The 19375-nt window shown below is 32.2% G+C and overlaps 2 protein-coding genes across 2 annotated transcripts in view; both read right to left on the reverse strand.

Moving 5' to 3' along the window:
• Nucleotides 1-898: 898 nt before the first annotated feature.
• Nucleotides 899-3442, reverse strand: LOC125810398 (heavy metal-associated isoprenylated plant protein 21-like). The gene is made up of 3 exons (XM_049489896.1): nucleotides 3267-3442; nucleotides 2686-2761; nucleotides 899-1327 (listed from the first exon to the last, which is right to left on the reverse strand). Exons 1-3 carry the CDS (start codon nucleotides 3339-3341, stop codon nucleotides 1035-1037), a joined length of 444 nt encoding a protein of 147 aa, XP_049345853.1. The 5' UTR covers nucleotides 3342-3442; the 3' UTR covers nucleotides 899-1034.
• A 14622-nt stretch (nucleotides 3443-18064) lies between these two features.
• Nucleotides 18065-19375, reverse strand: part of LOC125810374 (uncharacterized) — a 100738-nt gene continuing 99427 nt past the window's right edge. The window contains exon 10 of the mRNA XM_049489872.1: nucleotides 18065-18766. Within this exon, the coding sequence (XP_049345829.1) occupies nucleotides 18149-18766 (618 nt within the window). The 3' untranslated portion in view covers nucleotides 18065-18148. The remainder of the gene's footprint in view (nucleotides 18767-19375) is intronic.

The raw sequence follows: 19375 nt of genomic DNA on the forward strand, positions 1-19375 counted from the left end.
TTTAATAAATTCATATCTTTTTAAAAATAGTTAAAATCCATAAATTTAAAATTATGACTTTGCTTCTAGCTCGTACACCTTTATATTTAAAAATTTTACATGAATATTTACCTCATAAAGTGCTAGAGAAAAAGGGGGGAAAAGGGCAAAAAAAAATAAAATCACTTTTGTGGAAGCTTCTCTTTTATTGGAATTTCTTTGTCTTTGCTTAAATATAAAGCTCAGAAGAAAGAAAAGGACAAAATAGTTCCTTATGTAATTTTGATTCTTTAAATTTGTTATAAGTAAGCATTTATTTGCCTATGTAAAAATACATTTAAACAAACTTTAATGGCTAGATTTAAAGGTAACCTGGAGAAAAAAGATTTGGAAAAGGGTCATATTTGTCTTTATATTCTTAGAAAAGGGTTATTGTCCTTAGTTATATATATTTTTTTATATATTTATCCTTACCGGCCAAGTTAATAGACACGCATTTGCCCTTAGACCGTTAAATCTCATATTTCCACTTTGACTTTGTAAAATAAAAATTACAAGAAATTAACTCAAAGGAAGCTTAATGAGATGTATTTAGAAAGGACCAAAATATTCATGAGCTTCATTAATTTACTCTTACACTGGTCAGTTACATGCCCTCCTTAACTCACTAAGTATGATCATAAAGGTAAATACTACATTTATCAAAATCTTCTTGCTATACTTATAGGGCAAACCCCCCCCCCCCCCCCCCCCCCCCCCCTCCTCTTCCCCCCCAAAAAACAAAACTCATCAATGAAAATATAAGTGAAAATATTTGTCGTCGTCGTTGTTCTTTCTTTAAAGCAGCCATCCTTCTCGAGATTCACACGATGAAGGTGGCTGCTAACCTTGACGATCTTAATATGTGTAACAAAAGAACTCAACAGTTTTTGCTTAGACTCTATATTTGTATCAGAAAATTTATTATTAATTACGAACCCATTAACTAAGACGACCTATATAGATATAGTGACATGACTTTAGAACCCATAAACTTCAAATCTTGGCGACCGTCATCACATAATGGAACAAGCACTTGGATTGTCATCACTAAAAAGGTAAGCAAATTTTTCTTCAGTAGCATTTGGGGCAAGAAGTGCTTGTGGCACATTTTTAACCATACCAGCAGGTGCCCTTTTATCATAGGCTTGTGGTGCATGTGGATAATATACCACATTATAAGGTACATATGGCCAAAATTCTGCTCTTTTTCCAGTACTCTTTATTTTCTTCAATACTCTATTTGGATCCACATAACCATTTATTATCACTTTACTTTGCTTTCTAATCACTTCCACTGATTTTACACCTGAAATAATTTCAATATAATTTTTACAATTTAAATTCTATGCACTGACAAAAATAATAACACGAACATATACTTAATGGTATAAGTAAGGTCTAAGGAGGATGTTGTGTATGCAGTCTTGTTCCTATCTTGTTAAAAAAGGAGGTTACTTTTGATAGGCCATCAACTAAGTTCTACGTGCTGACGTTGTAAAAATATTAACATAATCAGGTCACTTCAAAGGTAATTATTGTAGTAATTCTACTTAATAACATTGATTGGTAACTCGGAATAAATGGTAAGTAACATGTTAAATTGTATCGATAATATAAGAAATTCATTGTATTATCAGGGTATATAGCTTAATTTATGTAATTAAAGAAAAAAAATCATGATAAATAATTAAACTAGCTAGAAGTCTCTATAGTACACGTGTATAAGATAAAATATGTAATACATGTATAGAAGTATGAGTTTGACAAAATTCAATAACTTTTTTCAGAGATTGTGTAGTTATTAAAAAATTATTAAATATGTATTCAGAACCCATAAACATAAAATCTTAAACCCGCCTCTAATACATGTATATTTGTACTAAGTTGGTATCTATATTCCAAAAGAATTTCCATGACAATGTGTAAATTGGAACTCATACCTTTACATGTGCTTGGTATTTTATTTTTATTAAAAGAAAATGGAGATGCCAAAACACAGAATAAGTAACAGTTCATTAAAGATGATATATACATTTTGACTACTATTTCACATGAAAAAGTAACATTTCCATAAGTACAATGTTTAATTATTTAAGCTTTTAAAAGAATTTTCGCATCCTTCTTTTTCTTTGTTGATCATATAAACTTGTACTATTTGATACGACGAAATACATCAATAACTTCTTAATTTTTTCAGTAAAATTTTATTTTATATTCAAGTTATGACTTATTTTAATTAAATATCTGAACATATGATAAAATATTTATATCAAATACTTCCATCTCAAAATTTTGGAAAAACTTTTTCACATATTCTTAAGTATCTAATTATGTACATGTCAATCTCCTTTTAGTTATACACCACAACTTCAATCGTAACGGCTTATTAAAACTAATGCATATAATCAAAGATGCTAAGTTATCTACATGTCATGAAAACTTAAGAACACACAATAAACTAAATTTGAGTCGAAAGTGTCTAAAACACTTTTTTCATATGTTTAGATGCTCAATCAAACCAATCATCATTTCAAATGTCGATTAAATAAAATTTATTGACAAAATTAAGAGGTTATCGATGTATTCCACCAAATAAAACTTGTGATAACTTTGAGAAGAAATGTTTTTTATTTGAAGGAGAAGAAGAATAGTAATTGTACGAACCTTTCATATGCTTGACAGAATTCTTGATTCTTCTTTCACATCCATCACAGTCCATTTTCACTTTTATTTCAACTGTCTGCATGCCAAGGAAGAAAAAAATAATCATAAGAATGCGACTTAGTGGTCAAATAAAACTTGTGATAACATTCAAAAAATATTAGAACAAACGACGTTATTATAGAGGGCTTTGATGAGTTAAACGGGGTGGGTGGTGAGCGGGGATAAAGCATAGAGCAAAAAGAAGAATTAAGGGCCTATCATTCGATTTAATGGTCAATGACGTGAGTTGAGCACCATGAGTCTCAGGTTCAATTTCTAATTGAGACAAAAAATGTTAAGTAATTTCTTTCCATCTATTCTAACTTTGATGGACAAATTTACCTGATACCAATTACTGATATGACATGTATTTCGTGAAATTATTCAAGGTCAGCAAAAACTAACTTGAACACCGCAATTATCAAAAATAAAGAAGAGAAAATTAAGAGCCTAAGACTTGGTGTCTTCTTGATCATGTCAACCCTTTAATTAATTTGGAGGGTTATAAATTGGATGAGTATTAAAGTGAATTAAGAAAATACCTGCATTGATTTCTTCTTGTTGTTTGTGCTGGTTGTGATTGTACAAAAACTTGCTAAATATTCCAAAACACCCATGATTTTGGCCCCTTATTGTTTTAATCAAAGCAAGAAGAAAAAAAAGAGAAATAAATAGAAGAGGAAGAAGGGAATTTTAGAAGTTGGGTCTGTGAGAATATGACATAATGATTGCTAGGCATGGTATATATATATATATATATATATATATATATATATATATATATATATATATATTAGGCGGGTTGTGCAAAAGAAAATCACGATAGATAATTGAGATTTAAAAACTAAGTACGTATATAGATACTAGTAGAAAGAATAAGTAGTTATTAATATGATGGCTTGACATTCCTTTATCCTTAATTAGAAGTCTTGAGTTTGAATTTTGGAAAAGAAAAAAAAAAATCTATTGAAACCAAACGTCAAAGAAATGGACTATGCAATATATGAATTTAGATTCAGTAGAACTCCAATGTAATTATCGAATATTTGGTGGAAAATAAGAGGAAAAAAGAATGTGTAATTTTAATATTTTGTATAATATATTACTTGTTTTATTTTTTATAGTTTGAGTTTTATGTATTAATAGTATAATAAGAAAATATGTAAATAATTGGATCGCTTTTAAAATATTTGATCTAATTTATACAATAAACGTTAGTTAATAATCTGATCAATGTGGTATGACAAGTTAAATTATATTGATCGTCTAAAATATATTTACATTGTCAATGTATTCAATTTAAATTATATTTCTCGAATTACTAATCTCATTTATTACATTAATTTTAAAACATATTTTGACAATATAAAAACTTTTGTATTATATATATATAAGTTAAAGCTCTTGAATTTGGGAGATTTAGTTTTTGTTTGATTATAAATTTTGAAGTTAAAACTTGAAAAATTAAGTTTTTGAAATATAAAGTTGAATCCAGAGTTTAGACATGCATTATGGTTTGAAAGAAATATGATTTTTATGAATGTGTCACGATCCAAAACGAGTCATGAGTGGCACCCACACTTAACCTCCTAGGTGGGCAAACCATTGAAGCCAAACCCCAACATATATTACTTGTTCAACTTACGAAATACAAACCATAATGCGGAAGCTCAATCTTATTAAGGTAAGAAACACAAATCCACTAAAGTCTACTCTATGTTATTTCCAAAATCTGAAAATCATCACATCAAGGACATCTAATCTTCAAATTAATACTAAGTCTAAGAGTATTAAAGACACCAATATAAATGAATAAAATAGTTTATGTCCGAAAACTAAGGGCATCATGCCATGACCAAGAGAATCCAACACGAGCTAGAATGAATAGCTCACCCTGAAACCTGATGTGCTGGAGATTGGCTAGAGCTGTGGGCGAGTCGAAGTCACTGGTACACTCGTTGCACTCCACAAAAAGAAAACAAAGAAAAACACAAGTAGGGCTCAGTACAGGGCAACATGTACTGAGTAGATATCATCGGCCAACCCAAAATAGAAACTAATATGTAATGGATAATAGTATAAAATCAACTATGACACTTAGCAGGTGGCAAGCAACAAACAACATGCACCAGTGTCCACAACACGCACCAGTGTCCACAACACTAAAGTAAGTACGTAATCAGTCAACAATATCAAGATCACACATGATGACTCATACCTCCAAACCAAGCTATTTTGGGAATTGAGTTCTTTGAGATTGAGTACATTCAGTTAAATCAATATGTTTTCCTCTTTAATGTTACCGTGTCAGAACGTGACACCCCGATCCAATAATACCATGTCGGAACGTGACACCCAATCCAATAATACCGTGTTGAAATGTGACACCCCGATTCAATAATGCCATGCCGAAACGTGGCACTCGTCCAATATATCGTTAATTTACCAATTATTATCACCACTTTTCACTTCATTAACAATATTTCATCAAGCCTTCTTTATTTAAAGCATCACTTCGCTAAAGAGGGTTTCAAATATAAATCTCACGGTCTCAGGATTTCAAACCAATCACAAACCACACAACCAAGCCATACAACCACACAATCAATTACATAAAGAACTTCACAATATCACTCAATACATATCAATCACTATTAAGAGTCTATCTATCACATAGAATAAACCATAACCTACCTCCACCGAAGAATCGAAGTCAAGCAAGCTACTTCTCCAATGCTTTTCCTTTCCTCAATGCCTTTGAACCTTTCCAATCTGTAGCCTTTCCGTCAAACTTATTGGCGGTGCTAAGAACCAAGAAGAAGAGGCACACGCGGTTTGTCTTCGATAACAAAATAATAACAACCCTTCTTACTTTAATTAATTAATTAATTTATATATATATGGGTATAAATTATGGATTAATAAATATTAAACCCTACTAATTTTAATACTATCTTCTTTAACCACTAACTAAATAAATTATTAAAACTATCCCATTAATTTTATACATATAGTTACGAATAGTCCAAAATACTCATTTAAAATCTATCGAAAGAGTCTTTTATGCAATAAAAAGCTCTAGTACTCAAAACGACCAAATGGGTTGTTACATTAGATACCAATTTACCCATCGTTCGTCCTCGAACGATCAAAAGAAGGTGAGGGTAAGAAAGTTGTCTCAACAATTCCTTCAAAATATTAGTACCCAAGGTCTCATATCAAAAGTATCAAACCAATCAATTGGAGATCTACACCTCCTCTCATACAATGCCTCAAATGGGTCCATCTCACTACTCTAATGATAACTGTTGTTGTATGTAAACTCAACTAACAACAAAACTATTCCCAAGTGAACTCTTCAACTGACCGATTCTCCAACTAGATATTGACACAACCATCAGGACAATTATTATCTAACATAACCATGATAACATACTTAATCAATATTGGCTACAATCAGGAGTGAACCTGAACTAGCCACCACACACTCATAATGCACAAACCATTATAGATCTTATCAAGATTACATCCTCACAACATAATATTTCCTCGAGCTTAAGCTATAAAAATATGATCTTTAGACATCAAGTAATCATAAAAGAAATCGAACTCATCTGATCCAAAGCTGGAAATGATCAAGTACCCACCATCGAGTGATACATCCATGCATACAGAACCTCTAACAACACTGTAAACCTTAAGAATGACAAAACTAGACCCAATGGTCCTCACATTCAATCACACATAGCCAAAACATGATACCGATGATGAGATAAATCTTAAGTCTATCGAACAACTGTAAATTTTCATGGTAGCTCTCCTATAAATTCTCATAAGCAAAGTTGTGCGTGTTGAATCACTAGTATACTTCAACTATCCCAAACAACACTAAATCTTCCATAACTGGAATGAACAAGTCTAACCAAGGATGCCACCCTACCAGAAGGACAATCACAAAATCGGTACACCCAATCCATTACTAGGGACTCACCCATAGAAGCGAAAACACACACAGACGTAGAAAGTGAATCATACTCTAAACCACGCCTAGAATGAAGTAGTTGGTCACATAAGAATATACATAACCAAGGTCGAATAACTCTAGATAATCCTTCCATAGTGCCATATCAAATATTTTCATTCATTTGACTCTATCTCTTTGATTTTCTAGCTACCACAATCACCAATTTAGTCCCTATTATAATTGCACACATACTTGGTTTATTGAACCCCACATCCACTGAAGTCAACACTCTTAATACTAACAAAACATCATAACCACATCGATCATCTACCTTACTCCTAAACCATCATTAGTATCAAAGTATTCTGATCAAATACATGTTCAAATTATGGCTATCTCTCTTTCTATTTAAGCATTTCATGACAAATATGAGTCCTAAACAAGGCTAATAGCCCTAATTTCAAATTTGATAGTACCTTTCCATCGAGAGAAATACTCACACCCAAAGTCAACTTCACACTACTTTCACATACCATGCTTTAGCTACCATTCTAAACCATCACATACCTCATGCCAACACTTAGGGAAATTCTTGATCACTCAAATTATTCTGTATACTATAAGCTCATAACCTCTATTCACCATTAAATGTCTATGTAACACATCATAACATTCTATGTAGTCCCATCAATAGAGTAGTATTAATCCAACTCTAAATTCTTAATAACCATGTAGAATTATATCTCACCTTGTACATCATTCTTAAGTCATCTGTCATAATTTGAGCAATCTAACCTCACGTAAAATTTTAAAATTTTCATACCTCACTGTTTGTCACCCAAACCAAAACTCAATATTTATAAAAGTCGATTATAAACTCCTAGTAAGTTTGTACCGAACTAGTTCATATCTCACGGTCATATCTAAACTCATAGGCAAAAATCAATACAACCTTCAACTACACCCCAAGGGTTTATACGAGAGGTCTTGTTCCTTCACTTTTCTCAAATTCTTCCATGGTGTAAAATTCTAAATATCTCGACCCTTCAATATATCAGACTCTTGTTTCTCTAGCTCGCTTACTGATCTCATCCTTTTACAGATAATCCATGACATTTTACTTCACACTCTAAATCAAAACTTTGAGGAAAATCCTTCCTTAGATCCTTTAACAATCAAAAGTAACAAACTTTATGGTCCAAAACATGCATAAGTTCTTTCACATGCTCAATACCGATGCAATCAATCATTTCTTATCTTACTAATTCATATCTTGAAAAAACATATCACCATAAATCTAGACATATAATGAAAAAAAAATTGAATTGTAAATTCAACTGTGTAACTCAATCCTCTTATCTATCAACATTAGCTCATACCTTGAAGATTTTTAGGAATTCATGTATCTTAGCTTATCATTGATCACTTCTTCATAGATCTTACCATATCCTTCGTTAAAAATTCAATAGTACTCATTACGGAACTCAAAATCACAAAAGAACTTATAGTCACACTCGAGTTGAACGTATGTACACTTTTTTCTCAAGTCTTTTCCAATCGTTTTTAATCAATCTGATGAACCTATGACAATATTATCATATCCATAGCAAAACAAATGGAACCACGTATCTCTGAACCCAATTCTCAACCCCTCCGAAGATACATCTTTAGCCCTTGTAATGAGAAAATTTTTTCTTGCTCTCACCTCTTTCCAAAGGCTACACTACATCTCATTAATTTTATTTTATTTTTCATTATGACTCTAGCTCCTTTAAATTCTATTCAAGTGGTGTCCCAACATCTCCTTAAACTTTTCATACAATCACGTTACTCACCAAATAGTAGAAAACCACAACCTTAGCTCGCAAGTCATTATCACCATACAAAATTCATCTAACCACTAATCATTATTATATAGTTGCATTTCAATCACAATCCATCACTAACTCTTATTACCATCATGTTAAGTTACGTTAGCTCTTTCCATCACCACGAAGTCAACCTTTTCATCAACATGACATCTCAAACTCAGTTATACCAATCAGTTCAAAGGACTAACCTAATTTTATACGCACTTTCTTACTAAAATCTTCAATTGTCTTCACCCCAGTATACTCATTGAACTTTATTTATCCATAAGTTTGTCATTTCAGTATCAATCTACTCCTTTGGAGCTTAAGATAAAATCACCAGTCCCCATTTAGAATCCTCAAGATACACTTCACAGCCTAAATGCATTAATACCGTACCAAGGATCCAACACTAAGATCTTCCTTAAAAACAATGCTTAACCCAACACCTATAGTAACAAACTAGTTGGTTTCTCAAATGTGAATGCAACACAAAATCTCATTATTTGAACATGCCATACAACTAATAACTCCTTAAGTAATTAGTATTCACACTTGACAATCGACGTATTCGTTTCCATATAACACTAGTACCACACTGTGAAAGTCTGTTAGATCCATCACTAGAACAAATCATACCTATCGAGAAGATCATATCTAAATAGCCCACACATTTTTACCCATTGAATAACTGCAAAACATTATTAAACTGTTCTATCTCTAGCCCAAGCGATTTGCATTTTTTCTTAGATCAAGTCAATAACAAAAGTAACACACTTCATAACTCTAACCAAGTAAGCATTGGTACTGTTGTAGTAGTCGTATCATGACCCTCTTTAATGTACAATCAATCCATGGAATCGTAGTAAAGATTCTAACCTCAATTGGCGCAACCTAATTTCATCATTCGCTAAACAACCCATACATGTTATGAAAACTTTTCTAACTGTATTTTCTAAAGTAATGATGTTCATTTTCTAGCTGTCCCTTACGAAACTTCTTGCATGTTGTCACATATATAGATAAAGTACAAAATTTGACCTCATAGGCTGCAACACATATCTTCCGTTTCTCTATATTCATGAAACCATGTCTCCTTCTATCGCTCAAAGTTTGGGGTATATAATTGGATGAAAATGCTAGAAAATGCCGCCTTAAGTCATAGGTAGTGCATTTACTAATCGGCACTCAACATGAGACTATCACCACATTTTGCGTCTCCCCGAAACTAGTATGTCACAAACTCAATACTAGGCCTCTCCACTATCTTCATTTTATGAAGCAACTCAAAACAATCAACAATGAAAGCATAATCATCTTTATAATCAATACCCATGAAGAATGAGGGTTTCAACTTTATGAACTTAATAAAAAAAATTCATGTTGATCACTAGTCATTACAGGCCCTATAGTCAATCGAGAAAATATACCTATTTTCAAGAACACATTTTTTATTTCTTTCTGGTGTTGCTATTTCAACTTATAATACTCTAGTACTAACCATATGTGAAATAGAGTGAAGAAGTTCAGATACCAATTTATATCACTTAGATACCAATTGGATTCAAGTAGTAACACGAAAGAAAAAAGGAATGAAGTTTTCCTAAAGTCCTATAGCCGCTCGAAGAAAAGTAAAGGTGTCCCCATACCATTCCGCGAGACTCTACTAGACTTGTCCTTGTGTGATGAGATCACCGAACCTAACACTTTGATACCAAGTTTGTCACTACCCAAAACGAGTCATGAGTGGCACCCACACTTAACCTCCTAGGTGGGCGAACTATTGAATCCAAACCCCAACATATATTACTTGTTAAACTTATGAAATATAAACCATAATGCGGAAGCTCAATCTTATTAAGGTAAGAAACACAAATCCACTAAAGTCTACTCTATGTTATTCCCAAAACCTGAAAGTCATCACATCAAGGACATCTAATCTTCAAATACTAAGTCTAAGAGTATTAAAGACACCAAAATAAATGAATAAAATAATTTATGTACGAAAACTAAGGACATCATGCCATGACCAAGAGAATCCAACACGAACTAGAATGACTAGCTCACCCTGGAACCTGATGTGCTGGAGACTAGCTAGAGCTGAGGGTGAGTCGAAGTCACTGGTACACTCGCTACACTCCACAAAAAGAAAACACAAGTAGGGCTCAGTACAGGGCAACATGTACTGAGTAGATATCATCGGTCAATGCAAAATAGAAACTAATATGTAATGAATAATAGTATAAAATCAACTATGACACTTAGCTGGTGACAAGCAACAAACAACATGCACCAGAGTCAACAACACTAAAGTAAGTACGTAATCAGTCAACAATATCAAGATCACACATGAGGACTCATGCCTCCAAACTAAGCTATTTTGGGAATTGAGTACATTCAGTTAATTCAATATGTTTTCCTCTTTAATGTTACCGTGTCGGAACATGACACCCCGATCCAATAATACCATGTTGGAACATGACACCTGATCCAATAATACCCTGTCGGAACGTGACATCCCGATCCAATAATACTGTGTTAGAACGTGACACCCCGATCCAATAATACTATGCCAGAACGTGGCACCCGATCCAATATATTGTTAATTTACCAATTATTATCACCACTTTCCACTTCATTAACAATATTTCATCAAGCCTTCTTTATTCAAGGCATCACTTCGATAGAGAGGGTTTCAGATTATAAATCTCACAGTCTCAGGATTTCAGACCAATCACAAACCACACAACCAAGCCATACAACCACACAATCAAGTACATTGAGAGCTTCACAATATCACTCAATGCATATCAATCACTATTAAGAGTCTATATATCACATAGAATAAACCATAGCCTACGTCCATCGAAGAACCGAAGTATCCAATGTTTTTTCATTCCTCAATACTTTCGAACCTTTCCAATCTGTAGCCTTTCCGTCAAACTTGTCGGCGGTGCTTAGAACCAAGAAGAAGAGGCGCATGCGGTTTGTCTTCGATAACAAAATAATAACAACCCTTCTTTCTTTAATTAATTAATTAATTAATTTTATTATATATATGGGTATAAATTATGGATTAATAAATATTAAATTCTACTAATTTTAATGTTATCTTCTTTAATCACCAACTAAATAAATTATTAAAACTATCTCATTAATTTTATACTTATAGTTACGAATAGTTCAAAATACTCATTTAAAATCTATCGAAAAAGTCTTTTATACAATAAAAAGCTCTAATACTCAAAACGATCAAATGGTTATAGAATGAAAGTCCCAAATACTGATCGAAGCCAATTTTTAAACAATAATATTCATAGCCAAAAAAAATATTTAAAGATGATTTTAAAATAGTGTCATTATTTTTTTTTTAAAGTTTGATTAAAGAACTTAAGTTCCATAAAGTTTTCTTTTGTTCCCTGAATTATGACGCTAATTATATAATACCTTATTATTATTTATTTATATCCATAGTTCATTGGCAAATTATTGTAAAGTGCTTTTGTGTTTGCTTTCGAAACTTTTTTGGTTCAGTTAGTGTGGCTTTCGCCATTAGCTTAATTTATCAATTACATTCAGACTTTTAAAAAAATATATATTAACATCATTAGTATCGGATTCATGATTTTCATTAATATATATATATATATATATATAACATCATTAGTATCGGATTCATGATTTTCATTAATATATATATATATTATAATATTTACTGAAGAGGTTAATTTGGATGGATCCCTCTCGTTATCCATCTGCCTCTGAAAACAATCATGTTTTTTATGAAATCGATCTTTCTCATTATATATTATATGTTTATAATAAATATTTTATTAGATATTTCAATAAACGATGTGATTATAAAGAAAACATTAGACATTGATCATAAGTATTGGTACCTTGTGTAGGTTGACCATATCTTAGATTCTAAATGTGTGAAAGATCGACGGAGAAACTGATTATTTTTTTTAGAAAAAATTTGTCTGATTATGACTAAATACAGTTCCAGCACCACTTGTTATAAGAAAAAAATGCAAAAGAATATTAATCTCTTCTTTTTTGTTGTTCTAGGACCACTTTTAAGAGAAAATGTAAAAAAGAATACTAATATCATGGACCACTTTTAAGAAAATATGTACTCCATCCGTTTGAATATTTGTGTATCGTAATTTATTTTAGTATGTTAAAAAAATAAAATGTTAGCGATTCATATTTTATCCATCGTTATTATTTTTTTATTTTGTATATTAACTATCGGCTACAATTAATTAGGATCGAGCCGATAAAAAAAGCAAAAAAACCTTTTTGATAAATCATATAAACATTTCGTTTAAACTAATAAAACTTGTGTCTGCGTTGTGTGTGTGGGGGGGTGGGGGTGGGGTGGGGGGGTTAGAAAGATCAAAGAACACAAGCAAATTGCAAAGTATAAGAGGAACGTACAAATTTTCTACTTTGATTCTTTTCCCCTAAATTACATATTTTATCCTCCTACGTCTCAATCTCGTTATCTCAAATTACATATTCCTTCTTTTTTAAATAGGAAAAAGAACAAATATACCTCCGAACTATCGTAAACGGTATGCAAATATCCTCCGTCATACTTTTGGGATATTGGCTCCCCTGTGTCCAAAAACTAGAGCATATATACCCTTTATACTAATTGACATACAGGTGTCATAAGCTTATCCATCGACCCGACATTTATTAATTATCGGATCGACGGGTAAGATTGCGCCACGTATCCCTATTTAGTCTTCCATTAGAGTGAAGGCATATATGCTCTAGTTTTTGGACGGCATGGGCACCAATGTCCCAAAAGTATGACAAATCTGCATACCATTTACGTCAGTTCGGGAGTATATTTGTCCTTTTTCCCTTTCTAAATTATTATGTCTCAATCTCAAATTAGTTCAATCCAACTTGCGATAAAAATGAAACAAAACCTAATATAATAAAAAGAAAAGATGGAAAGCTTTTGCCTTGTGACCAAAAAAAAAAAGAATTCATGTCCTAAAAGGAAGCATGATTTGCAATATTTTTCTCCTATGTCCTAAAATTTAAAATTCCCAAACTCTTAATTCTTACTTCGCCTCTGTTCATTTTGACATGTTTTCTCTATAGGAGGCAAATTATGGCACGAAGGACAGTTGATGCTTGTTTCCCAGAAGTTGGAAAAAAATTATACAATTCCAATACATCCCATCTTGGCTGGCTAGGTGAAGAGTATATTCTAATACTTCACAATTAAGGGATGTCAACATGATGCATGGGCAAGGAGGGTTGAAGCCTATCCGGGGTGGTAGGGAAGGTTCGTCAGAATTTTCACTGAGGGGTAAGAGAGGATGTAGAGTATTAATTGTTGTTCAAAATATTACGGAAAATACTTGCATCGCAAACACGGCAGGGGATTCTTCAAAGCTTGAGGGTCAAAGATATTATCATTAAAAATATTTCACCTGATATAGGTGTATCTCAGAATTCAATTCTAGTAATTAGCTCTTAATATGTTATATATTTTCTACTTTTCCAAAGGAAAAAAAGGACTTCAATATATATATTAGCCAACCAAAATCTGAAATATGAACATTCTATAAGTCACTAATGAACATAAGGAGGAAAATAAAAAGAACCTAATAACTATAGCGTTGAAATTCAGATTGAGCAAAGTTTTAGAATTATTACAATCATTCCCTGCAGCTTTGAGAATATTACTTGATTTATCACCTTATGCAATGGTCTGAATTAAATGTCCCTGGAAAAGATAAAAAGGTACAAATTAATGGAAAATTAAAAAATACTACTAGTATTATTTTTATATCAAACACCATCATGTGCTCTCAAGACATTTTATGGTTGGCTCCCATTTCTTGGCATCAATTATTCTGTTACGCTATATGTGGATATAGTTTATACTTTTTGACTACGTATAAAGTACAATTTGTACCCTTTAATTGGGTGGGGCCATCGTCCCGGAGACGTTTTGATAATGCATATTTGAATGATTAAGAATTTATATCTAAATTTGAACACTGAATGATTAATATTATTTATTTTTAACATTAGATTGTGTTTAATTTACATATTTGCAAATATAATAATTTAGTAAACATATACAATTCAAATAAGAAAATAATTAAATAGAATAAAATATATCATTATTTGACAAAAAACAATGAAATATATATGTTTGATGGTTATGATGGAAATGGTTTATAGTGATGATTATGGTAATGATTGATGTTAGTAGTTAGCAATGGTGCTAGTGATATTTATAAAGGTGGAGGTAGTTGGTGTTGTAGTGACTGACGTGATGGTCACAGTTGGTATATGGTAGTGTTGATTGAGATGGTGAAGTTGGTTAATGTTAGTAGTTGGCGATGTTGATGGTAGTGTCTGAAGGATGTGTGACAATTGATGATGTGTTGGTGATAGTTATCGGCAGTGCTAGTTGTGATGATGAATGTGGTTGATATATGGATTGACCTCAGTGGTGGTACTAATGAATGATAATGATCGTGGAAGTGGTGATGACGGTGACGACAATGTGTGCTATAATGATGAAAGGTGGTAGGTGTAATGGGGACTGATAGTACGTAGTAGTTGATAGTGATGGTGGTTGTCAGTAGTGATGGAAAAAAAATAAAGCACAAATTAGGAGACAAAAAATACTTGGACTCTATTCAATAGGCTTGAATTCTCATTTTCAGAATTCCAACAATTGAACTCTTTTAAATAGAGTTTTACTAACAAAAAATAAGATAACACTAACTCGTACTATCACTCAATGACTAATAAACTCAAAAGATTTTGTTATTTTTATTCAACCAACTACTCACGTGTTATATATAGACTAAGTCAATAAAAAATACTAACAACTGAAAAAAGTAAAACAGTAACCAACAATCCCTCCCTTAAACTAAAAGTCATAGTATCAGTTTATCATGCTTGCAATTAACAACTTGTTTCAAATGTGATCTTCCAAAGTGCAAACCCCAAGTAGTTTTCTGAACTTCAGGAAATATGCTAACTTTTAGAGATTTGGTAAACACATTAACAATTTGATTTTCACTTCTACAGAAGATGAGAATGATTACTCAATCTTTTGTGAGGTCCCTTAAGAAATGAAATTTGACATCAATATATATACTACACTCATGCTAATTACAACATCTTTGGAGAGCTTTATTGTTCAACTGTTGTCGCAATAAATGGTAGTATAGCCATTTTGCTTGAAATGAATTTCTTCAAGAACCTTGCCCATCCAAATTGCTTGATAGGCACATGTTATTGCTGCAACAAATTCAACTTCTGTAATTGATATTGCTTTCTCAAAGACCATGAAATTACTCTCGATCCATCATAAAGACATAACCAAAGGTACTCTTCCGATCATCTGAATCTCTAGCAAAATTAACTAAGTCTAATTTTTCTCTTTTCGCGTAGAACAAACCATAATTAGTAGTTCCTTGCAAGTAGCGAAAAAATCTCTTTGCAGCAAGAAGTTGCATCTCTTTCGGGCTTTCCATGTATCTGTTAATAAGACTTACAATGTGAATATTATCAGACCTTGTGGTTGTTAAATACATCAAGCTTCCCACTATTTGTTTATAAAGAGTGTTGTCAATAAGACTTACAACATGAATATGATCAAACTTGTGACTGTTAAATACATCAAGGTTCTCACTATTTGTTTATAAAGAGTGTTGTCAACTCTCATTCCTCCAGGTTCATTAGTCAGCTTTATACCGAACTCAGTGGAACTGCTAGCAAAGTTACAACTCTTCATTTGAAACCTGTCCAAAATCTTTTTAACATACTTTTTTTATGTGATGAAAATCTTGTAAAGAATGCATCACCAACTTAATTATTTATTTGAGATAAGTAAAGTGATGCATTGATTTCGTCCAATAGCCCTCGTAATTTGTGGAGGGAGAACCAAAAAAAAAAAAAAATCAAACAAAAATATGTTGATGCAATTTTATGTTTTTTTGAATGCAAAAATCAATTCTATACAATTGATTAATAAACTCAGGAAAGTAATAAATTTGTACCATCACCTTATTTTTTTAATAGATGATATTAAATAAGTTTCTTGATAATCTTCTTTACTATTTTTTGATTCATTTTCAATTTTAGATGTGTTATTAGTTTACATTAAAAAGTGTCGAAACAAAAATTTGCCCGTTATGTATGTTAATTTTAGATTTTTGAAGCGTAAGAATTCATTTTTAAAAATCATAGTAACAACAACAACATTTCAATAACAACAATAACAATAACAACTGTAATAAAAACGCAAATAAATATGAGAGTATCTAGTAAATATTAAAATAAAAACTTATCATAAATTTAACAAGTGAATGAAATAATAGACTTTAAGAAATGACAAACAAACACCTTGAATGAGGCCACATGAAAAGAAATATTGAGAATCCTATGACATAATTTAGATATGTGAAAAGGTAAAAGTCACAGAAAGTCCATGAAACAACAGAGACGTAAAAAATAATACTCCTCCATCCCATTTTATGTGGCACTTTTCAAATTTTGAGATTCAAACAAGTCTATCTTTGACCGTAAGTTTTTCATATATATATATCTTTTAAACATTTTGAATTATCAATTACTGTAACTTATAATACTTTTTATCGTAGTTTAAAATATATAAATTTCATTTGAAAATAAATTCCGTAAGTAAATTCTCGGTCAAACTTAAACGGTTTAACTTTCAAAAAATGAAAAGTGTCAAATAAATTGAGACAGAGGGAGTATTAATTAAAAGAGATGGACATGGATCCTATGTCGTTAGAAATTATTGTTGTGGTGGTTTAGTTCTTGAACATCAATGTTGTTCAAATATGAATCAAGTAAAGTCATTACATCATATCATTATTTCAATCCAAAATCTCAGATAATGCAAAACTCTCTAAAAAAAATTAAAATAGTTCTGATAGATATTCATTTGCTCTGATGTACTGAGTTTTATCTCGAAATTGTAATACCTTGCGAGGAGTACTGTGTTTTATCTCGAAATTAATCTTGTTTTATATTGATTAAATTGAGTAACGTAGCATGGATTATTTTTTTGTGTTAGTTGACTTAAGTTGCATCTTACTATTGGGTTGAGGCTCACCCTCCGAAGTCCAAACTATACTTTGGAACGAGTTTTGCCTCATACAATTCAAGCCAAAGGTCCCGAATAACTTAGCAGAAATGAGAGCACCTAACAGCTCCCAGTCGGGGCAAGGATAAGCTTGCTTCTTCACGAGCATAACAGAATAAATCCTACACAGTGGAGGCTAAATTTCTCATGATTTTGCGCGAAAGCACACTCAATGATATACTGGAAAATATACAAATTTTTGCAGCCTAAGGGCAGTGTAATAACAAAGATTGCCTCCTCCCTAACAGAAAACTTGTAATGTTCTATGGACAGAAATATGATCAATAACTTTCCTGCATTCCGTTTATAAATAAACTCGCGCTTGCCCTGATGAACAGCAAGTCTGTCGGAAGCTGTATTCCAAATATGTTGATTAATCACATATTACTACATTCTGACAAATACAATTATACAAACAAAGCTGCTATGTTACATCTACAGAGCTCACTCTGATCCAGGCTCTTTCGGGCTCCATATACAAATCTCTAAATCTAGCTGCCCGGATGAATCCAGATGAGCAAAAGGAACCAGGAGAAAATCCACCGGGGGTAAACCTTGAAATCTACCTGGAAAACTATGAACAGATGATTTCAATCTCAGTGAGCTGCTTCCTTTTTCTGATACAACATCATACAAGTAGCATTCCTTTGATGACCTTGGACCGATACAAGTAATCACAATGGTATGCCCTATACTTTGTGTTCCCTTGGATAGAAGAAAGAGGATCCCATCTTTTTCTGCTTGTAAAACAAGGAAAGTTTCCTTCTTGCTCAAAGAGATAGGCAATGGGCAATCATACTGAAAGTGCCTTCCTGAATCCCAGTGCTTACTGCTGAAATGCGATGAGAGTTGCTTGGAGGAATCAACAAATTTACAGTTCTGGAGAGGGCATGGACATGGTGCATAAGGGCAGGCCTCTTCGTGATCTCTTTTCTTTGAGTAATCAACAATTTCTGTGCATCCATACTTGATGTTTCTGCAAGGTACTGGTCCTGAACCAGCAACTACTTCAATCTCTGCACAGACTACATTCCCCTCTATGCTATCTGTGTGTGCATGTTCCTAAAGGGGGTACCAGCAAATCATTTTGGTCAATAATTCCAAGAGAATACTTTTTTTTTTTTAACTTGAAATTCCAAGGGAATACTTGAATGAACTTGTACCATAAATGAAATTTTTTTCAAAAGAAAAGAGACGATTGGGTAAGCCTCTCAGGTTCTGAGATCTTTAAAAGTAAAATTTACCATGATTCAATATCAGGTTCCATATATAAAAACATACATAACGCAGACATTAGTTATCATGCACAGAGAACTATGTATGTATAGTTCTAGTAAGAGTATGAGATTTGAAAAGTGATATTACAACATTGACGTACTCAACAGAAAAAGATACTACAACATCAAATCATCTTAATATGCCATGACATATAGTAGCAGAGGAAGATCATTTTCACACTTCCACTCAGGCATCAGTAAAAGGATTCTGGATGCACACCAAATACAAGCAATTAGGGTATTGCTGCTAAAATGAAATCCACAGATGCATTTGGGTTTAGGATAACTATTTTTTAGTTTGTGATAGTTTATTCATTGTTTACCCTCATTAGTCACTCAATCTATTAATTAAGGCATCAACTAAACACTCATCTCAATATCATTTGTTTCTGGG

This window comes from Solanum verrucosum, unplaced genomic scaffold (genome assembly GCF_900185275.1).
Source record: "Solanum verrucosum unplaced genomic scaffold, falcon-dt-bn FXZP01000038.1, whole genome shotgun sequence".
NCBI lineage: Eukaryota > Viridiplantae > Streptophyta > Magnoliopsida > Solanales > Solanaceae > Solanum > Solanum verrucosum.